This window comes from Curcuma longa, chromosome 3, assembly GCF_044706935.1.
Source record: "Curcuma longa cultivar G26 ecotype Majalengka, Jawa Barat chromosome 3, ITB_CL_G26_1.1, whole genome shotgun sequence".
NCBI lineage: Eukaryota > Viridiplantae > Streptophyta > Magnoliopsida > Zingiberales > Zingiberaceae > Curcuma > Curcuma longa.
The window spans coordinates 20,458,065-20,479,065 of record NC_133863.1 but is presented as its reverse complement, the minus strand read 5'-3'; the positions used below and the strand labels follow the sequence as shown (position 1 = coordinate 20,479,065).

Below are 21,001 nucleotides of genomic sequence, written 5' to 3'. Positions count from 1 at the left end.
ATAAGATAGTTATAAAGGTGATTCATATAAAATTTAAACTTTGATAGCGATAAAAAGAATCATCTATCACAGCCATCGTAACTCATATAATTGAAGTCATTGCATCTAATATTAATTTCTACTTCCATCATTTAAGAGAACAAAGCAATAATATATCTTCACATCGTCAACAACATCAGATATAACATGGAATATTCTTTCGTCGTAACTTGATGAGGAAAGGACACAAAGCTAAGCAAAGAAGAAAAAAAAAATATACATCCTCATAAACTTTGAGCAAAGACACACCACAATACATTTATCTTTTCTCCAATTCCTCACGAAATAGGACATAAGTTCCTATCAACTTGGTATCATGATATATTTCGGCAGAAACAAAATCTCATCTTTAGAGGTTTAACAAGTACACTGCAATATTTTGGGTAGAGTTGTACTGACCAGTGAAGAAAGCACAACGTGTCAGTCATCATCTTGTTGGTCGTCGAGATCTTCGACCTCAGTTGCTCTTTGCGCCGGGCTGATGTTGTTGTTATCTTCATCGCTGTCCTCCATCTCCTGTGGCATGCCATCTTCTCCATTTTCGTAGACCTGGGAACTCACCACTTGCCCGGAGAGGTCCTTGTGCTTCAGATTTCCTGGCATTGTAGTTAAAATGGCGAAACCCGAAGAATCGAATGAGATGAATGTGTTGGCAAGTGGACAATATGTTGCATGATAGCTCACCCATCCAGAAAGTGCAGTTACTGGATGTGCTGTGTAAAAGAGCCTTGACATGGAACAAGAAGCGCTCCATGGACCTCTTGGTAGCAGGAACCTTGCTTGTCACCATTGTTCTTTTCAATCCCTTGACAAAGAAGATGATGCTTTATCAAAACATGAAGACAATTGGTCGAATTTATCAAATTCCTAGACGACTTGCCTTTGCATCGGAGCATATTGTTTGGATAGTTCTGGTTCCCTTCTGTAGCTCTTTCACCTAAGGAAGTTGGCATCATATAGCTAGCAAGCATCGACAAGGTACGAAGAACATGAACTTACTAGTTCAAGTATTATATCGTTGTGCGCTTGGAATTGATCTTGTAGGAAGTCAAAAACTGAAAAATCATCCATTACAATTATTTGTCACTCAACAATTGAATTACTTGCAGAACTAGAATTACATACCTTTCAGGAATCTATCCACGTATTTGCCTCCATACTTGACTGCCATGGCATGGACAGCTACCTGTATCATAACAAGTAGTCATAAATATGTACTTTTCATGCCATACTAGAGCTAATGAGGAAAGATTAACCATGAATACACAGAAATAACAACACAGACAGCATAAAGCTCTTAACAGCATTTCCACACCTTATCATGGACCTTGCACATATTAACTAATGCAACCACCACATTCACTGTTTGTCGTAGTTTTATCAAGAGTGGTTTGGCTGCTTCCCCTTGTATGTATCTCCTACACCTCCCTGTGACTTCCTTCACCTGAAGGGAAACAACAATTATATCCTGAATGGCAATTTAGACTGCCTCATATTCTACTTGATTCATGCACTAACCGTCTTGTTTAGAATTGAGAGGTTCTCTTCATGCTGAACCAGTGAAAGTCTTTCAGGTCATGAGTTGCACAAAAGAAATTCAAGTGCCTTTATGAAGAATAAGCAAGGAATACGAACCAGTACTCGGTACCATATTAGGAACATCATAGGCGATAAAGTTGGAAAGCCATGGATGACTTCGTGTGTAGTTGTAGTTCTGTGTGAAGGTACCTAAAACAGTGAAGAAGGTTCTTATAAACGAGAGTTCAGGTTGACTAACAATAAAGGAATCTCATGAGATGTTCTACTATGGTATCTCTGGCAAAGGTATACAAAGCAAACTAGGTCCAATGAAGTATTTAAGAATACAAAATTCAACCACCTGAGGTAATACTTTGCATGCTAGTTCATCAAGTAGATCAGAAGTGGACTCGCTATATTTGAGGTATATTTGGAGTATCTTCTGTATCATATCACCCTGAAAGAGAGAGGAAAGGAGTTAAGAAACATGAACAAGGAGTAACAAGATAGGCAAACCACCCAGATTTTACCCTATTTTTATTTCCTTTGTCACTGTCCTCTTTGCATGGATCTTGCAATAAAAGCTTCCGCGAAGATAGAGCAAGCCTGCTCCTTAGAAAACCAACAACGCATTCAGAGGATCCCTCATCATTTCTCTTCCCATTTCTTTCCAGAGATGACTCAGTAACCATAGCATAGGAGTTCACAATCGACTCAAGGGTAACTAATGCTTCTGATGCCAGGGTAAAGGAGAATGAATATGCTGCATTACAGAAGTCTTGTGTATATCAAACTGTCTCCATAAGTTTACATAATGATGTACATGAGCTGAGCAAATGAATCATCACCAATGTCCATGATGCCCTCAAAAAAAGCAAATACACCACAGTATAAGTAATCTATGCTTCCAGGGGTTGGTAATGGCTTGACAACAGATAAGAACTGATCCAACTTCTCAATCGGCTGAAATGCTTCTAGCATGCCCCTCAGAATTGACAAGTTTGTCTTGAGGAAGAGGTCTGGCATGCTAAGCAACTACAACAAAAAAGCACTTAACACATTCCCCTCGATGAAGACTATCAACTGCAACTCAAAATTAGTACCTTGCTGTAGCAATAAAGAACTTCTTTAAATACGGAAGTGGCAACTGAAGTTTTTGAAACCAATATGTATGGTAAATCTGGATTTCCAGCAGCTAATGAACTAGATTTCCAGTGGTCTTCACATGTTTCTGATCCTATAAGCTCATGAGTCATACAAATATTTATAAACCTAATTTGAAAAGAATTTCTATAACTAAAAAGTTGTTGAACTTACCATATTGAAGAAATGAGACTGCAGAATCCAGATGTTTCTTTAGGCTGGTAAACAGTGGTCTAACCCTATTCAAAAACTCACCAGTTGCCATTCTGGTGTAACCAGCTAGTGTCTTCACTGAGCAAGTTGTGGTAAGTTTGCTGGAGGGACTCAAATACTCCAGTTTGGAGTTAAAATCCCTGATAAGATAGAGATGCAACGATAGCTAAAGAAAAGTATACATCAGTGCACATATCAATGTATGAAAATAAACAGGGAATAAACATGCGACAAAGAAAAAAGGATTCTTGGATTGTTTATAGTACCTCAGCCAAGGAATCAGAGCAGCAGGAATTTTGACTCTGTGATGGACAATAAACAAACCAACAGTGATAAGAGCCAAAATAAGAAATGAACATTAAGAACTATTGCATAGCGTATCATAGGTCATGTAGAAAAGAATCTCCTGAAGCCAAACAAATGGCTTAGTGTATCAAGAAATCACTCTTAAATGAATTGACTAGAAGATACAAGCATAAATGGAATTTCCAAGTTTTAGTCATGCTTTATATACCGAACAACAATAATATTATGTTAATTAGAGCAATGACAGTCATAATACTGGTGTAAGAAAACTGGACATAAGGTTAGATACAATCTAGTTGTAACTTAGGTTTCTTACAACCTGATGCCTCAGATTAAGGTTGGATTCCTTTTGAAAGGATTATATACAACATGCTGGATTCCTTTAAAAAGAAACCTGTGTTGGATTAGGAAAACAGACTTACTTGCAAAGATGTAGGATTAGCCACATCTGAGAATGAAGGTTTCAAAAGGCATATATAGACAATATGCAGTTCAAAAGGCAATTATAAAAAAATGTGGTTGACCCACTTACATCCTGCATTTGTGATATATGGAGGTACATGCAGGAGCACAAGCAGTCTATTAAATTAGTGAAAATATTTATATCCATGTCTAATGTGTTTATCACTTTCCAAGCAAGTGTTTAAAACAAGACTTAGAAGATACAAGATACAAGCTACTAAAGTGGATAGCTTAAGGTTCTAAGTCAACTTGGTTCAGTTTAAATTGATTTATATTAACGAAATAAGGTTTTTTAAATTGCATATGCAGCCTCCATATACCTTATGTGACTTTACATAGTTGTTATGTGGTCTCATCAAAATATGCCTAAGCAACTGCATATGCAGGACAAGTGAGGCCTTTCTAAAACCATACATATTAATGCTCTGCATAGGCCCAACTATTATGAGGTCAGAAATAAACTATTGGATTAGGAGGAAATAAATCAGCCAATAACAGTAGGATGCAATTTAAACATGCCACCAAGTACACTATGGTAAAACAAAGAAATCATGAGCAAACCAAGACACATGGTTTCTAATTTTTTCACGTGTACCTCAGAAAAGCTCAATATGGATAGGCAATCAACAAGAAGAGGTCTGAATTTGAATCTTTGTGATTCCAAGTAAATAGGCTTTTCTGAGATATCAACTAGCCCAAGTTCATTACAACCAGCAGTCTCATTTTCATGACAGTGAGGCCTGTTGGGTGTTGCACCTGAAGAACCTGCGCTTGAAACTTCCTGGTTCTCAATTGCCCCTGCTCTTCTCAATACATCCATGATGGTAGGCTGTCGGAGTTTGCCATTAGCATCTGGTTTTTCTACCATCATTGAATCTTTTTTCTGTTTTTGGTTTTTGTCATGCAAAATACTAGGCGTGCTCTTTTTTTCCCTTGATTTTGTATTGTCATGCCTGCTGAAAGATGAGCCATAGTGTTCCACAGAATAATGGAGTTCAGGTAGCGATAAAGGGTAACACTTGAGATAAGCATTCAACAATCCCTCCAATAAACTGTACGAAGGATACTTCTGTTAGGATTACATCAAGCAAATAACACTTTAAGGATTTAGAAAACATATAATAAAGCTTCCAGGGAATTTGAAAGATGTTGCCTTTTAAATTCATATCAACCAAAATCCCCACAAACCACTCAAGCAATCATAAGAATAAGTTCGTTCATGATTTTGTTTGACACTCCGTCACTTTTCTCACCCCTACATTGCATATTCCCTTGTCTTCATTAACAAATCCAGGTAGAATTTTATCATCGATATCTAGAATAGAACTTGGATATATTTTGAAGCAGTTTGCTTTCAGTTTGAATATTTGGATTGGTATGTTAAATGAAGTAGGAGCAATTGCACTGCCACCAAATACATATTTCTATTCAGCCTAGTAATCTTGAATTAAGTATTGATATATAGATGGTTAAGTAATTGAGTCAAGCAGATACGAGAATAGTAGTTTAGCATCATATACTGACATAGTAGTGATTTAGCATATGTTGTGAAATCATATAAATGAAGCATTGTCCTCCTCTACAAACAACTGGAAACCCTCGAATGTATTTGTACATCAATCATGTTGAATTGAGCTCATATTTCTAAACAAGAGCTCTTAAAATATATTTCATCGCAAGAGACCCCCACTTAAGTATCTTGGCATTTTGGGTTGGATTTGACTCTCTCTTAGACTTCAACAGAAACTTGTCATATTCATGCCGCAATTCTATGAAAAAAATGACATGATGATAGCATTGTTAGTAGCAGTGCAACTAATGATGGAGATGATATTGAAGACACACTGAGTAGTCGTGAAACTCATGTTCAACAACTCTGAGACATGACTCATGGGTATATGCAAGGTTACAAACTTGCTACACAGAATGATGCTTATAGTGGTACAATAAAATAGCACCTATCAACAAACTTGATATAAGGATGGTAAACCAAAGCAAGCTCATGATTTTCAAAATATGAAGATCATCTCGCAATGTGTATCAAAGGGATGCATCAGACAATGATCCATAGTATCAAAGCTCCAAGACTTATGTGTATCCACATGTTATATATATGTTTGCACTAATTGCAGGGAGGTTAGTTTAAGTCCATCTCGCAATAGGTTCAACGAAATATATTAACAAACATATGGAAAATTCAATTCTATCTTAAAAGCGATATAATTTAGATCTTAAAGAAATACATCTATAGGAACTAATACTCAGTTTCAATGTACAACACTTGTTTTGTTATGATATTAGTAAAGTGTAATCATCAGTAGAGATGTTTACTTTTTTTAAACTTGTTCAAAATTTTAACTTTTTAATTACTAAAGACAAACAAGCGAAGTAAAAAGATGATTACAGAATTGAAATTTATTAGAATTTATCTTGACATGCTTCAGAGCAATTGAGTGTCAACATAGCACAGTACTAAAATAGTATCATTCCAACAGGAGATCCAAACTGTAGCATGCATCAATGCTTTAAATCTTGTTTTATCATGCCTCTTTATTCTTTTCTAACAATTATTCCCCTTCCTCTGCTTGTCCTAGTTGTATAAAAAATTGACATAGACAACTCATATATCAATTTATTTGTGCTTATTGCTGGAACACAAATGTAGTTAGTTATCAAAAATAGAGTTATGCATTGGCAATATCAATCAGTGTAAATTGACCTTGGATGAGACACTGTAAGTAAAACAGTACTCCTTGATCTGATCTAAAGTTTGATAATGTTGACTAATTTAATACTCACACCAAGTTTCTCAAGCGCTTCATGATTTTCGGCACTAGCTCTTCACTTGGAAACTGGGTTATTGAACCCACTCTACCAATGATTTGTGTACTGAAGGCATTAAGCTGCAAGTACAACATTAAGCATTCTAAGCATAATCATATAATAAAACCACCAGACATTAACAAGATAAAAAAATACCAGCTCCCTTATCCAATTTATTGCATAGTAGATGGAGGAACATATGATCCATTTCTGCTTATCTGTGAGTTTTTTCCCATCTGCTCCAACCAAGAACTGCTGCAGTGCAGGAAAAAAACATCAATTATCAATCAATTTTTCTCACTTATGATTTTATTTAATCGTCACCTTCTTTTCCTACTAATATGAGATCCTAATAAATTGCAAAAAACACAAGAATCCTCAGAGGTTTACCGGAAGGTGAACTTTCTATGCCAGTGACAACCTAGTCATAGTTTGTATCGAGTGGCCAGGATATATGATCAAAGGATTGTCACTCTCAACATAGGTATATATGCAAGCTGACTAAGATGCTACTGGAATATACAGAAATGTAGGCTAAATACATTAAAAAGAACATTTTTTTTCATTGGAGATGATTAAAAACTATAGATTTCCACCCACCAAAAGAGAATTGCAGTTTGAAGAATTTGTGATGTAATAAGAATAGATCCCTAAAATCATAGATTAAAATCTCAAGTCGTTTCGTCCGATACAGGCGAAACATCTCGTTCCGCCCGCGGACCGACACTAGCACAAGCAGTTCCAACGGAGGCGCTATCCAAAAGCATCATGCGGGACCCAAGGATTAAAATCTCGTGCCGTATCGCCCGATACGCACGAAAAAATTCGTTCCGCCGCGGCACCGGCACCGGCACCGGCACAGCGCCGGCACACGAATTCCGACCGGGGAACGCCTCCGGAGGCATCGTGAGGCCTCGGCGACGCCGCCGGAGGCCCCGCCCGGGGCCGGCGACGCTCCGCGCGAGCGCACCGATCGTGCGGCGCGGCGCGATTTTTCCATTTTTTTGGTTTTTAAAACTTTAGATTTTAATTAAATTTTAATAATCAACTCCTAGCTATAGTTCAAAGTTATAATTCGAGATAATTTAAATAAGCTTTATTAAAACCTATAAATTATCAAAAAAATTTATTTTTTATTTTTAAATATTTAGATTAAATTTTTTATTTTAATTAATATATTTTATATTTTAAAAATACCGAAACTATACCAGGACGGTACGATACGGTACCGAAACTGTATCGTTCCGGTCCGGGATCGAAACTCCGACACGGCTCGATATTTTAAACCTTGGCGGGACCAACAACGCTTCCGAACGCGTCGCGCTAGACCGTCAACGCTTCCGAACGTCTGGCGCAAGTCGTGCGTGATAATAATAGATTCTTAAAATCATAGATTAAAATATCAATCTATTTCGTCCAATACAAGTGAAACTTTTCATTCCGTCCGAGGATCAGCACTCGCACAAGCGATTCTGATTAAGACACTGTCCAAAAGCATCGCGTGGGACCGCGACGCTTCCAGACTCATCGCGTGGGACCGGTGATGCTTCCGGATGCGTCATGCAGAACTAGCGACACTTCCGAACGCCTAGCATAGGTCGTGCGTACCCGCGGTCGCACAAAACAAGAGTTTTTAATAAACTTAGATTTTTTAAATAAATAGCTTAGGTTTTTAATAGATAACTTAGGTTAATAATTTGAATCAACTCCTAGTTATGATCAAGATAATTTAAATAGACTTAATTAAAGCCTAATAAAATTATCTTATTAAGTTAATACATATATATTTAAAAAATTCTTTTATTTTTTATTTTTTAATATTTAGATTAATTTTTTTATTTTTAGTTAATATGTTTTGTATTTTAAAAAAAATTGAAACTATATCGACATGGTATAATATGGTACTCGAAAAATGTATCGTTCCAATCCGAGACTGAAACCTCGACATGGTTCGAAATTTTAAACCATGCTTCAAATAAATCTATCCAATAAAAGAAATTGGATCATAATCTATTTTTATTATTTTATTTCTACTTACAAATAATTTTATTACTTTTACTATTTTCAATAAACCTAGTCTATTTTGTCACAGTCTTGCAAGATCGAATTTATCATCATACTATATCAAGTCTTGTGGGACGGTAGTCACACAGATCTAACTTGTGATCGTGTCAAATGGTATCAGAGTCCAACTTTACCTTGCTTCCTCGCAAGACCATATTTCTTCTCAATTCAAATACATAATTTTCCTCAATTTTCTAAACACTCTTATTCCTTTTCTTCATCCCCACTCTTTGGCTTCCACTAATACAATCAAGGATAAAAGGTAAGACAATAGGAGCACCTGGAGGGCTAGGCAGGAGTACTTGGAGGATAAGAGCTACACTTTTGGGCTACAGGATAAGGTGCAGGAGCACATCTTCTTTGGTTGTGCACTTGTAGCTGAGCTGTGGAGACAAATCAAGGAGTGGCCTCATATGGCATCATAGGATGTCTATCTATAGGAGGATGCTTCGAGTTTTCAAGCATTCTTACCTTGAGATTAGGGTTTTGGTGAAGGCTCATCACCTTGTTGTTTCTTCTATGATGCACTATGTATGGTTGGAGAAGAAGTTGCTTGTTTGAGGGGGTCAAGATTGATGTAGAGAGTTTCTTCAGGAGAGTGCAGGTGCATGTGTATCGGTCTTTGGCTGTTTACTCTAACCTAATGCTATATCGCACGAGTAGGCACTCATGACTAGCATTATACATTTTGACTCGTATATATAGAAAGAGACATGTTGGGGTATATTCCAAGAGATTCGAGACCAAATGTTAACACCAACAAAATTACAAGAGGCTAAAATTGAGATCATGTGCATAAATTTGTGATTTCATGCAACACCAATTACAAATATGAAAGAAATAGAAATTGAGATCTAGTGTAACAGGTTCAACATCTAAATAAATTATAAAATTGTAAGACTAAGAGACATAGATGCCTATCAAAAGATCCAAATGCTTGGCAACTTCAACAACTAAGTTTGCATAATCCCAATGTAATTTGCATAAAATTCTTTTTGTTTAGTTTGTTGGCTAGTTGAAATTATTTTCATTTAATTATTTTTTCTTAAAAATGAACAAAAATTCCATTGTATATTAGTCTAAAAAGACTAATGAAACATTAGTCCTACCCAAAAAGAATCTACCCCACCTTATCCTCGAAAGAAATCCCCCACCCTAGTTTACCAAAACAAACAAATCTCTACTAGTCGCTAGTCTATCATGATACTTTATTTTATAGACGTCATCACTTGTTTAACTCTTACTAGAGAAGTGATGCAAGGAAAAAGTAGCATTACAAATACAACCAAAAATCTAAGTAACCAAGCCACTATCATCCCTAAATCCACCTTTTCTTCACCTTCCTCCACCTTTTGCCTATCAATTTATGAATCCTCATCAGGTATCCTACACTATTTCAAGATTTTCTCTTGTATATGGGACACGTCAAGTACCATAAGATGCTATCTCGCCATGAATGGTATTGCATTGGCATGGGCAGCATAATTACAAGAAGCCAGTGTCATTGCAACATAGATTTCAAGTTAGTAACAAGAACAAAATGTTTCAAATGCAACAAGAACCTATCGGCACTTTAAACAACCATAAAGACATTTACTATAGTGTCTCTTTCTACTTGTGCTCAACTCAAAAGCCAAGTTATTAGGTTTCTTTATCTACTTTCCACTAAACTGGGGATTCAGAGGAGACACACTGATGTTAGGAGAAAATTTTCAATATGTTTATTGTATAGTATATGTTGATGCATAAGAGATTAAGTTCATGCATTCATATAACCAAGGATTAAAAACTCTTTCAAGAACCTTAATATCCATTCCAACTAAGTGTGAGAGAAAAATGATATTGTTTGTAGGCATTTCCGAGGTTGTGTTCCTTCATTTCTATTACTTAAGGAACTAGCAAAGAAGAAGATAACAATAACATAAATGATCATTTCCTTTAAAATAATGCCGCTTCAATTCCTTAGAATTCAAGCTTTGGTGGAGAGGCATGTCATAAGAATACTCTTTTAAGATAATTGTCTAATTAAATAAACCAGATCATTGTCCAATTTTGTAATTTGTTTCAACTTATTTACATTATTTATGTATTTAACTAAGATGAGAACGAATTATTGCAAGTCTTGCAAAAGAGGCCATCTATTCTTGTTTTTGCTACTCAATCACTAATGCCGCATCTTATTTTAAGATTCCTTCCCTCTCTTGGAATCATTGTCTGAGAGACACAAGCCATGAGATGATTGGCTATGGCCACAAAATTATCCTCAAGTTATGTCAAGTCAAGTGAGATCAACAACTACAAGATGTAAATCTTGCTTGCATTGTGTCCATTTTCCATGACTGCATGGTTGCAAATGATTTTGCATTATTATTTGTCAGAGATAAATCCAAATTTCATGACTTAACCTAGCATCATGCTTATGGATTCTCCATGAGGTGGCACCAAGGGAACACTGTGTAGGTACAGAATCTTAGTGCACATTGCATATGCAGATATATATCTCCACCAATTATGTGCCCTTTACCAATGAAATTAAGGAATCATTTGTGATAGATTGCTCATAGTTGGAATGGGCATGACATCTAGAGTGCATGTAATGCCTCCTCATTAGGTTTATCTAATCAAGTGGGGGATGGATGGCAACTTATCATTTAGTTGGAGTCTTAGTCAAACTACACTTGGATTGCTCATGTATTATGCAAGTCTAGCTTACATCAACAACATATTTTGGAGAAAAGTGAACAGGTATCACCTACAAGAATAATTCATTCACCCAATCTCAGTCCCAACAATTCAGGATATGATCTCTAGTAATGGCCCTTCTCAATTTTATGATGCTTAAGGTATGACTTTATCAAGTTAGGAGACTCTAGTCTCTTCTTCAGTGGATTGCTATACTCCTTTGATTTGTGGCATGGCATTCAAGTGCTCAGGTCAAAGTGCATTTGCAAATAAACTTCCTCTAGAATTACATATATATATACATGCTTAACTGAAAGGGGAAGGGTTATGGCTATGATTTCTTAAAAAATAGAAGTTTCCATTTTGTTTAGTTGGGATTGACAATGTGGAATGATGTCATTGCGCATAATAGGCCGCACATGACCAATTTTGTGTACCAAACCAATGTAGCTCAACCATTATTCTCCAATTGGTTGGACCCCTTGTTGGGTTGGTTCCACTAGCAAAACTGCTTTGAGCTTGCAATTCTTTTTGTTTAGTCAGCATGGATTGACTACAATTTGACTGTTGTCCAACAAAGTATCTCTGTTGGGATACCCTCACATTTTGAGCTCTCCTGATTGGTAGTACCATGTAGATAATTTTGCATATTCTGACATAGATTAGCCTTCTTTTTTATTCATTTTTTCTGCATATCCGTATATTTGGAATGTTAAACTTTCTAGCTTTGGGCTTGGACTCAAAATATTTTTCTAAACATATGCTAATATAATAGGATTTACACCCAAACTTATCCTCAGAATATGTCATTACAAATTGATACTCAAGGTTCATGATAAGTACTTCAGGAAAAAAAGCATTAGAAAAATGGTTTATGATAACCCAAGGACAGAGAAAATAAGACAAAGTCCAAGCAAGAAGTAAATAATAGCTCAGAAACAAGCATCTATTCCACCAAGAGATCCGTGATTTCACCTTTAAAAAGGAAGATGCATATATATTTCACCACCAAGAAAAACATTCTGCAATGCTTTTGTATTTCAAAAATGTAGGCCTTTAGATGTTTCACCTTAAAAGAAGGAAGATGCATAGGACAACCCAGAAGAGCATCTATTCCACCAAGAGATCCGTGATTTGTCACCCTTTCAACCTTTTAAAATAAGAGAAATGTATTGAAAAAGTGGATGTAATGTTCAAAGGGAAAAGGCAGAATCATCATTGCTTACAACGGATAGTAACAGAAACAGAGAAGGCAGAAACTGTAAAGATGATGAACACCTGAAACCAATAAAAATAGTGTCATAGCACCTCATTAGTGCAACAAATGAATGGGAAATCAGACTAGATAAGTAGTTTGAAAAAATTACTGTTCCATCGAGGAGAAAAGTAATGGCAAGACATTAAGGCACACAGGAGACACAACACCATCGAGATTCATCCATAATTCTCCTGAAATAAAGAGAGAATTTATATACATCATGTAATACTAGTTTGTACCAGTTTGTTACAAACTTATGACTATCAAATCATAAAGAAAGAATTCCATAAGTGGTAACTAACCTTCTATGCCATTGGATGTGGATTTAACTGGCAATTGGCCTTCCACAAGATCAGAGAGAAAAAGAGACTCGAATTCCCCAACATGTTGGGTTATCCTATAAGATAGTTGATTGAAATAATTCAATTATCCTAAATCACTTCCAGAACCAATCAGGGGCAATCCAGGCAACATGTTTCTCTTTTACTATAACAAAAAGCTAAAAGATAAGAACATGAAATACAAACCACTCAATTATCGCGGGTTGCAAAGTAGTGCTCTCCAATAAAACAATTAGTTCATCATAAAGAAGGATCAATGGCAGACTCGTCAATTTGCATGAATCAACAGATAATTTCAGAAGTTCCAAAGCTTCTTCACCACTTGATTTCTGCATATAAAACATTCAATAGAAAATCATGCATTATTGCATATCTTTCGACCAAAAACATCCCATCAATCATAATGCATATACAAGTAGCGAAGGAATTGGACAAGTCCAATGAATGAAGAAGGGTGGTGAAAAGATTCTAAAAAGATTTGGTTTCTTCCTCTTTTGAATTTTCTTTTCATCCCAAATAATCAAGAAGAGAGCAAATTATTTAATTTTTCTTGAGAGAAAACATTAAAAGGAGACAAACATGAAAAATAGAAGCAATAAAGAGTTTACTCAATCCAAAAACACAAAAAATCAGAGTCAAATTATAACCACAGCTCCACCAAATTACCCAAATAGATATGCACCAAAAGCAGTTGGAAGTTGGAATGCAGTTATATTACAACCCAACCAAATATTCCACTCGATTCACACTCTCTTTAATTTTCATAGCTTTCCTCTCTTCCATCCAATCTTATTTTATATCTGTTATCAAAGTTCAGAAAATCTTATTCAATAATCAAATACAAGCCCCTATTTATATAGGAGTTTTATGAACCTATTCTACGAGACTTATTCTAATAAATATAACCAATATTTAACCAATACTCCCCCTCAAGTTGGAGCATAGATATTAATCATGCCCAACTTGTTACAAAGATAATCAACTCGGATCCCATTTAAAGCTTTTGTGAAGATGTCCCCCAATTGTTCTCCAGTTTTTACATATCCTGTAGTAATCAAGCCTTGTTGAATTTTCTCACGAACAAAATGACAATCAATTTCAATGTGCTTAGTTCGCTCATGGAACACGGGATTCGATGCAATGTGAATAGCAGCTTGATTATCACACCATAGTTTTGCTGGTATTGAAATTTTGAGTCCTACTTCAGTCAACAATTGATATATCCACATTATTTCACACACAGACTGTGCCATAGCCCTGTATTCTGATTCTGCACTGGATCGTGACACAACCTTTTGCTTTTTACTCTTCCATGATACTAAATTTCCTCCAACAAAGATACAATAACCTGAAGTAGACCTCCTATCCATTTTGGAGCCTGCCCAATCTGCATCTGAAAAACATTCAATATGAGTGTGCCCATGATTTTTATATACAATACCTCGTCCGGGTGCACCCTTCAAATAACACAAAATTTGTTCTAATGCTGCCCAATGATGAACCGTTGGAGATGACATATATTGACTAACAACACTAACCGAATATGCAATATCTGGACGAGTCAAGGTAAGATAATTCAACTTTCCAACCAACCTTCGATATCTCTCTGGATGTTCAAATAATTCTCCATCTGCAGTAAGATCCACGTTCTGAGTCATTGGAGTACTACAAGGTTTTGCCCCTAACTTTCCCGTCTCAGTTAATAAGTCAAGAACATATTTCCTCTGAGATAGAAATATACCATTTTTACTCCTCATTACTTCAACACCTAAGAAATACTTTAGCACCCCTAAATCTTTTGTATGAAATTGAGTGAGAATGAAAGATTTGAGAGATGAAATTCCCATAGTATCACTACCAGTAATCACAATATCATCCACATACACAACTAACAGAATAATACCAGCTCCTGACTGCTTGTAGAACACAGAATGATCAGACTTGCTTTTCTTCATACCAAACTTTTCAATAACCTGACTAAATTTTCCAAACCAAGCACGTGGACTTTGTTTCAAACCATACAAAGTCTTTCGAAGACGACACACTCGTCCCATCTCCCCCTGAGCAACAAACCCAGGAGGTTGCTCCATATACACCTCCTCTTGAAGATTACCATGAAGAAAAGCATTCTTGATATCAAGTTGATGTAGAGGCCAATGATGAGTAGCAGCAAGAGAAATAAATAACCTAACAGATGTCAACTTTGCAACAGGAGAAAAAGTATCAGAATAATCCACACCATATGTTTGAGCATACCCCTTAGCCACAAGACGAGCTTTTAGTCTGGCAACTGACCCATCTGGATTGACTTTAACATTAAATATCCATTTGCATCCAATAGCTTGTTTTCCTGGAGGTAGATCAACCAAGTCCCAAGTATCATTATCATCTAAGGCTTTCATTTCCTCTATCATTGCATTTCGCCAACCGTGATGAGATAAGGCCTCACGGACAGTTTTAGGAACAGAAATAGAGTCAAGTGAAGCAATAAAAGAACAAGAAGAGGACGACAAGCCATTATTAGAAACAAACGAAGAAATAGGATAAGTACACTGGCGTTTACCTTTTCGTAATGCAATAGGAAGATCATCATTCGGAATTGGATCTGATGACGAAGTAGTAGGTGCAGGACATGAATCAGGAGGTCGACGCCTGGAGTATATTTCAATAATAGGAGGTTTGACAAGAGTCGGTTCTGAGACAGGTGTAGAGGATGTAACAGAATATACCAATAAATCATCATCTTCTTTTTGAGAAATCGGGATATGTGAGGATGAAAAATAAGGTGTGTCTTCCATGAAAGTAACATCGATTGAAACAAGATATTTATTAATACTAGGACAATAACACCTATAACCCTTTTGAAGACGAGAATAACCAAGGAAAATACATTTCAAAGATTTGGGGTCTAATTTAGTGACTTGTGGACGGACATCCCGAACAAAACAAGTGCTACCAAAGATCCTAGGATTAACAGGAAACAATGACTTGTTAGGAAACAAAATTTTATAAGGAATCTCACCATGAAGAACAGAGGAGGGCATACGATTAATGAGAAAACATGCAGTAGAAACCGCGTCTGCCCAAAAAGACTTAGGAACATTCATTTGAAATAAAAGAGCTCGTGCTGTTTCAAGAAGGTGTCTATTCTTACGTTCAGCCACACCATTCTGGGATGGAGTATCAACACAAGAGGTTTCATGAAGTATACCATTCTGACTCATATAAGATTGAAATAGACTGGACGTATATTCTTTGGCATTGTCACTTCGTAAAGTACGAATGGACATATTGAACTGAGTTTTAATTTCCGTACAAAAAGTACAAAATAGAGAAAATAACTCAGAACGATTTTTCATTAAATATAACCAAGTTACACGAGAATAGTCATCCACAAAAGTGACAAAATATCTAAAACCAGGTTTAGACAGAATAGGACAAGGACCCCAAATATCAGAATGAACTAACTCAAAAGGACTAATGGCACGTTTATTTATCCTTGGACTTGAACTAAGACGGTGATGTTTTGCAAACTGACATGACTCACAATTTAATGAAGACACGCTATTATATTGTGGACAGAGTTTCTTAAGCAATGGAAGAGATGGATGTCCTAACCTACAATGAGCATCAAAAGGAGAATTCACACCTGAACAAATGAGAGATTTTGGGACAGATGAATCAAGAATGTAGAGACCTCTATTTTCATGTCCTTTACCAATAATCTTCTTCGTCAAAAGATCCTGAAATAAACAATGATCGGGAAAAAATGTGATGCAACAGTTAAGATTGCGAGTTAATTGACTAACAGAGAGCAAATTAAAGGATAAATTAGGTAAATGTAAGACAGAGGATAAGGAAAGCAAAGGAGTGGGATTGACAGTGCCAGACCCACGAACGCAAGATGAAGACCCATCAGCTAAGGTAACAATAGGAGTGTTGGATTTGTTTGTGAAAGTAGAAAAGAGATTAGAATTACCTGTCATATGATCCGTGGCACCAGAATCAATGACCCACTGAGAGGATGAGGAAAGAAGGCATGTATTGTGGTTACCTGAATCAGCAATAGCAGTGATAGAGGAAGATGAAAACTTAAGTGATTCTTGATATTGAGAGAACTTGGCAAATTCTTCTGCAGAAACAAGCACCATATCCATCACGATAGAATGAAGTCCAACGATATGCAACTCCAAAACACCGAACTTGATGTTGTTGTGAGACGAAGAACTAGAATGTTCTTTCTGTATCTAGGTTCTGTATAGGTTTCTGGACTCCGAGTCGATGTGGTTGAAATCCAGGCTACAGTAGCAAGGCACCAGCTACTATTTGGCAGCAATCAAATAAGGCTCACGGCCGTAACTGATCAAGGGCTCTTGGCAACAACCAAACAAAAGAGCTCGCAGCACAAAGGAACAGCAAGGGTTATGAACTTATTCTACGAGACTTATTCTAATAAATATAACCAATATTTAACCAATAATATCCATCCAAGTAAACACTATTATCATCATTGCCAACCTGTGTTAGTCCCAATTTTTTGGGATAGATAAGCACAGTGCAAGATCCATCCAATGTCTGCTTGAATGCTATCAAAAGGACAAAATGCATGGAACCAAGTATGAATTTGTTTGGTAAGGTGCCATCCAAGCCTTTGTGTATTAGGTCAACCACTAAGCAATTGTATTTTTTTAACGGTATACAAAGGCAAAGCATTATGGCATTCAATGCAAATGAGAAGTCCCCAATGAATAAAGCAATAGTGATATTGTAAATCACTTAAAATCTTATATAGTAAAAAAATTGTTAGTCCAAACACTTGCTGCAATGGAACAAACTAGCATAGTTCCTCATTTCACAATATCAAAAGAGACCTGCGTTGACATGTAAGATGCAGTAGCATTGACACCACCAAGAGTTGAAACTATCTTTATTGTACCAATTATTCCCATTTTTCTGTACTTGATATCTGGATTTCCAACCTGCAAGAAAATCAAAGGTAAATGAACAAACTCTCTTTATCAACTAAACTTTAAGCAGCAAAGAACAAATGACATAGAAACCCAGTCTTCGGATATTGTAAATAATTGAAACTTGCCTGTTTTCTGACGATAATCAAAAGTTCATTTAAAATTGAAGAACCAATTGAATTTGCACTTGAGTAAGCAGCTAAGGCCAATTGACAGAAGACTTCATAAACCTACCATGTGCAATAGCAACAAGATAATTGAATGAAATGAAGGGCTGCAAAATGTTATTGATAATTAGCTCAAAACCTTGCGGAGATTTTGTTCATGAAATCCATCTAAATAATCCAAGATACCTGAGAGACAAAATCACATGTAAGGAAGAACAGGTGGCTTACCTCCAATTGCAGAAAAAGGTCAGCTAAAGAAGAAAAAAAAGGGCAATATTACCACTTATATGTGAAGACAATGGAACTAACTGCTCAGCATACTTTGATGTGAATAAGATCATAGTTTCCAAAGCAGAACACACTTCATGGCCAACTCCTGAGCCTATATGTGTGACCAATGCACCAAGGATCTAGTTGACAGAAATTAAATTTAAGAGATGTGTATATCTTGTTTCAGGATAAAAAAGTCATATTTTATTGTAAGTTGTATTATTAAAATAAATAAATAAGGTAATAATTAATCAGGTTCTTGGAGAAGCACCAAAAAACTCATTTTTGTTGTCATATGGATAGGCAATTTTACATAAATCAGAGAAATCTGTATTGATGGATATGCTTACTTCTTGCCTTGAGTAGGTATCACTGAACTCTTTGAACAATGATGTATACAAGTGGATGCCAAACATTTTAGCTTGCAGTTCTTTGCATGAGAGTAAGTATGTAGTGATAGAGAGAAACGAAGGGAAGTAATCCTGAATTGACAAATTAGAGATACAATACACTAAAGTTATATCGAGAAGTATGAATATGTCTGCCTTCTTTTTTGCTCAGAATCATCAAATACTGCATTGAAAAAAACTATAGACAAGAGTAATAACCTTGACAAGTTCCCTCTGCCCATTAATGCATTGCTCAAAAAGAACTTCATGAAAACAACCTTCCAAAATCTTCTTCTTAAGCATCCTTTCTGCATTTTTCATCATGGAACCTCCATTTGTGTGAATGAGAATGATGAACCATACATCAATGACTTTATGTTCGCGAGGTTGGTCTAGGGAGTTCATCTCTTTCAAAATTGCCTCCGAGAGTATCTGCAGTTAAAGCAAGTAGTAAATATGTGCTATGCAGCTATCTTTAAAAAAAAGATAATTCTGCAAATTTTGAGTACATTTTTGAAAAGGAGACTCAATCGCAAAGCATCAAGGATCGATGCATCAGTGCTATCAACTGGTGATTTGCCTTTAAGCTTATTGTTTCTGCATGCATGAGAGTTGATAACCCCAGCAAACTTTAACTGCTCACGGATTTGAGATAATATCCTACGAACATTTGTTGGTGTAGACGAGAGCAATAGAAATCTAAGCAAATGGGGCATATGGTCTGCTTCAGCTGTTCTAATGCAAGATAATGCTGTGGTGATGGCCTTTGCAAAATCAAGAGATAAGATATTAAAATTAGCAACTCCATCAAGCTCGTTAAGAGTTGCAAGAAAATAAATGTCACTTTATATAAATAAATAATAAAAAAAACAAGAGAACATCAAAACCTGTTCTTGCAACTGCTCATCCAAGTTCAAGTTAGAGAAAGAATCAAGTACAGGCAGAATGACCTCCGAATCCTCCTGCAACAACCGGTCAAGAGCAGTCACTACTGTTCCATTGCACTGCTCGCCAATGATCTCAGGGAGAGAGCCAACTATCTCCTTCTTTAGCTGAGGAGGTGATATGGAGACAACTTCCATAAGCTTCTCGATAAACGCCTCTGCATCAACCAGGAAATCGAGCCACATAAAGTGTTTGACAATAAGCCTCGCTACGTCGTCTTTGAGAGGTAAACCACCATTTCCATAGGCATCAAAGTGCTCAGGAATCTTTTCAAGAAGCAGAAGCAGAATCTGGGCCTGGATAGGGGCGACCAGGAGAAGAATCCGAGCCACGCTTTCCCCTTTTCGGGAGCCACCATCTTGCGATGCCGGAATTAGAACCCTGCATCAGAAGGAGCGATTCAAAACATCCAAACGAGAAGAAATAATGGTGTCGAGGAGAGCCAGGGAGGTTAAGTAGCAAAAATAAGAAGCTCCGACCTTTTCAGATTCTGATGGGTCCGTGTGTACGCAGAGAAGCCGGCGACGAAACGGGAGCGGAGGGAGTGGTCGACGGAGAGGCGTCCCTCGAGGCAGCGTCGGAACCGGTGAGGATCAGCTGGGAGCGCAGGTGGGGCACCTGGCGGAGCCAGTAGGGTGCACCCGGCGTCGGCAAGGACGGAGATCAATGCGGTGATGTCCCGTTCGCTGCCTTCGTTTCTCCTCCGTCGCTCCCTTCGGTGGCTGCGGCGACGTTACGGGGTTGAGATCGGGGTTGGGGATCGTCGTCGGAGACGGGAGCAGGGCGCTTGCGAGGGTTCGGAGGTGCGGAACGCTGCAGGAAGACCATCCTGTGGGTTGCGTTAGTTCGGGACGAAGCAAGAAGCGGCGATCGACCCAGTGGAGAAACGGGACCGAATTTTCCCGCCAATTTTCGCTTGCTGGGCCGTGGGGCTGTTTGTGACTCGGCACTTTTGGGCCGCCATTGAACCGGTTCGTCCCGAACCGCATTTATGCCCTGCGACAATTCATGCGGGGGCATGGCTCGTGGGGGTTCATGCCAACTCCGGTCCAACATATCATCATGCTTATGGGTCGATTAGGCTCGCATTTAATTATATTTAAAATTATATAACTTGGTTATTTTTATAAATTAATAGAATTGTTTTCAAAAAATATTTAATATTTTTTAAAAAATTTATTAGATTTTATTTGGATAATTAAATTTTATTTTAAAAATATATTGTTTTATAAAAGGGATAAAAGTTAAAACTCTATATATTAGGTAAATTTTAAAATAACATAATTTTAATTAGAATTAGTAACTTTTTCTAGGTGATCGGTCTACTTTGCTAACTCTCCGTAGTAGACCGGCAGGACCGTAAGATATCCGGTTCATTAATACTTTTTGTTTCAGGCCGAACCGGTCTGATCTG

At 37.0% G+C, this 21,001-nt stretch overlaps 1 protein-coding gene across 1 annotated transcript; it reads right to left on the bottom strand.

Annotated features, from left to right (window-relative positions):
- Nucleotides 1-459: 459 nt before the first annotated feature.
- On the bottom strand, nucleotides 460-20,415 carry LOC141824494 (uncharacterized). The gene is given in 32 exon segments (XM_074711797.1): nucleotides 460-635; nucleotides 724-844; nucleotides 920-976; nucleotides 1,039-1,094; nucleotides 1,165-1,225; nucleotides 1,355-1,483; nucleotides 1,558-1,590; nucleotides 1,675-1,767; nucleotides 1,919-2,014; nucleotides 2,088-2,320; nucleotides 2,406-2,592; nucleotides 2,661-2,794; nucleotides 2,875-3,079; nucleotides 3,180-3,215; nucleotides 4,277-4,733; nucleotides 6,481-6,584; nucleotides 6,661-6,759; nucleotides 12,320-12,400; nucleotides 12,477-12,528; nucleotides 12,618-12,699; nucleotides 12,811-12,905; nucleotides 13,036-13,178; nucleotides 17,721-17,828; nucleotides 17,945-18,046; nucleotides 18,123-18,169; nucleotides 18,264-18,393; nucleotides 18,604-18,735; nucleotides 18,862-19,074; nucleotides 19,152-19,406; nucleotides 19,530-19,968; nucleotides 20,067-20,281; nucleotides 20,284-20,415. Coding segments are annotated over 32 exon segments (4,503 nt in total).
- Nucleotides 20,416-21,001: the final 586 nt, after the last annotated feature.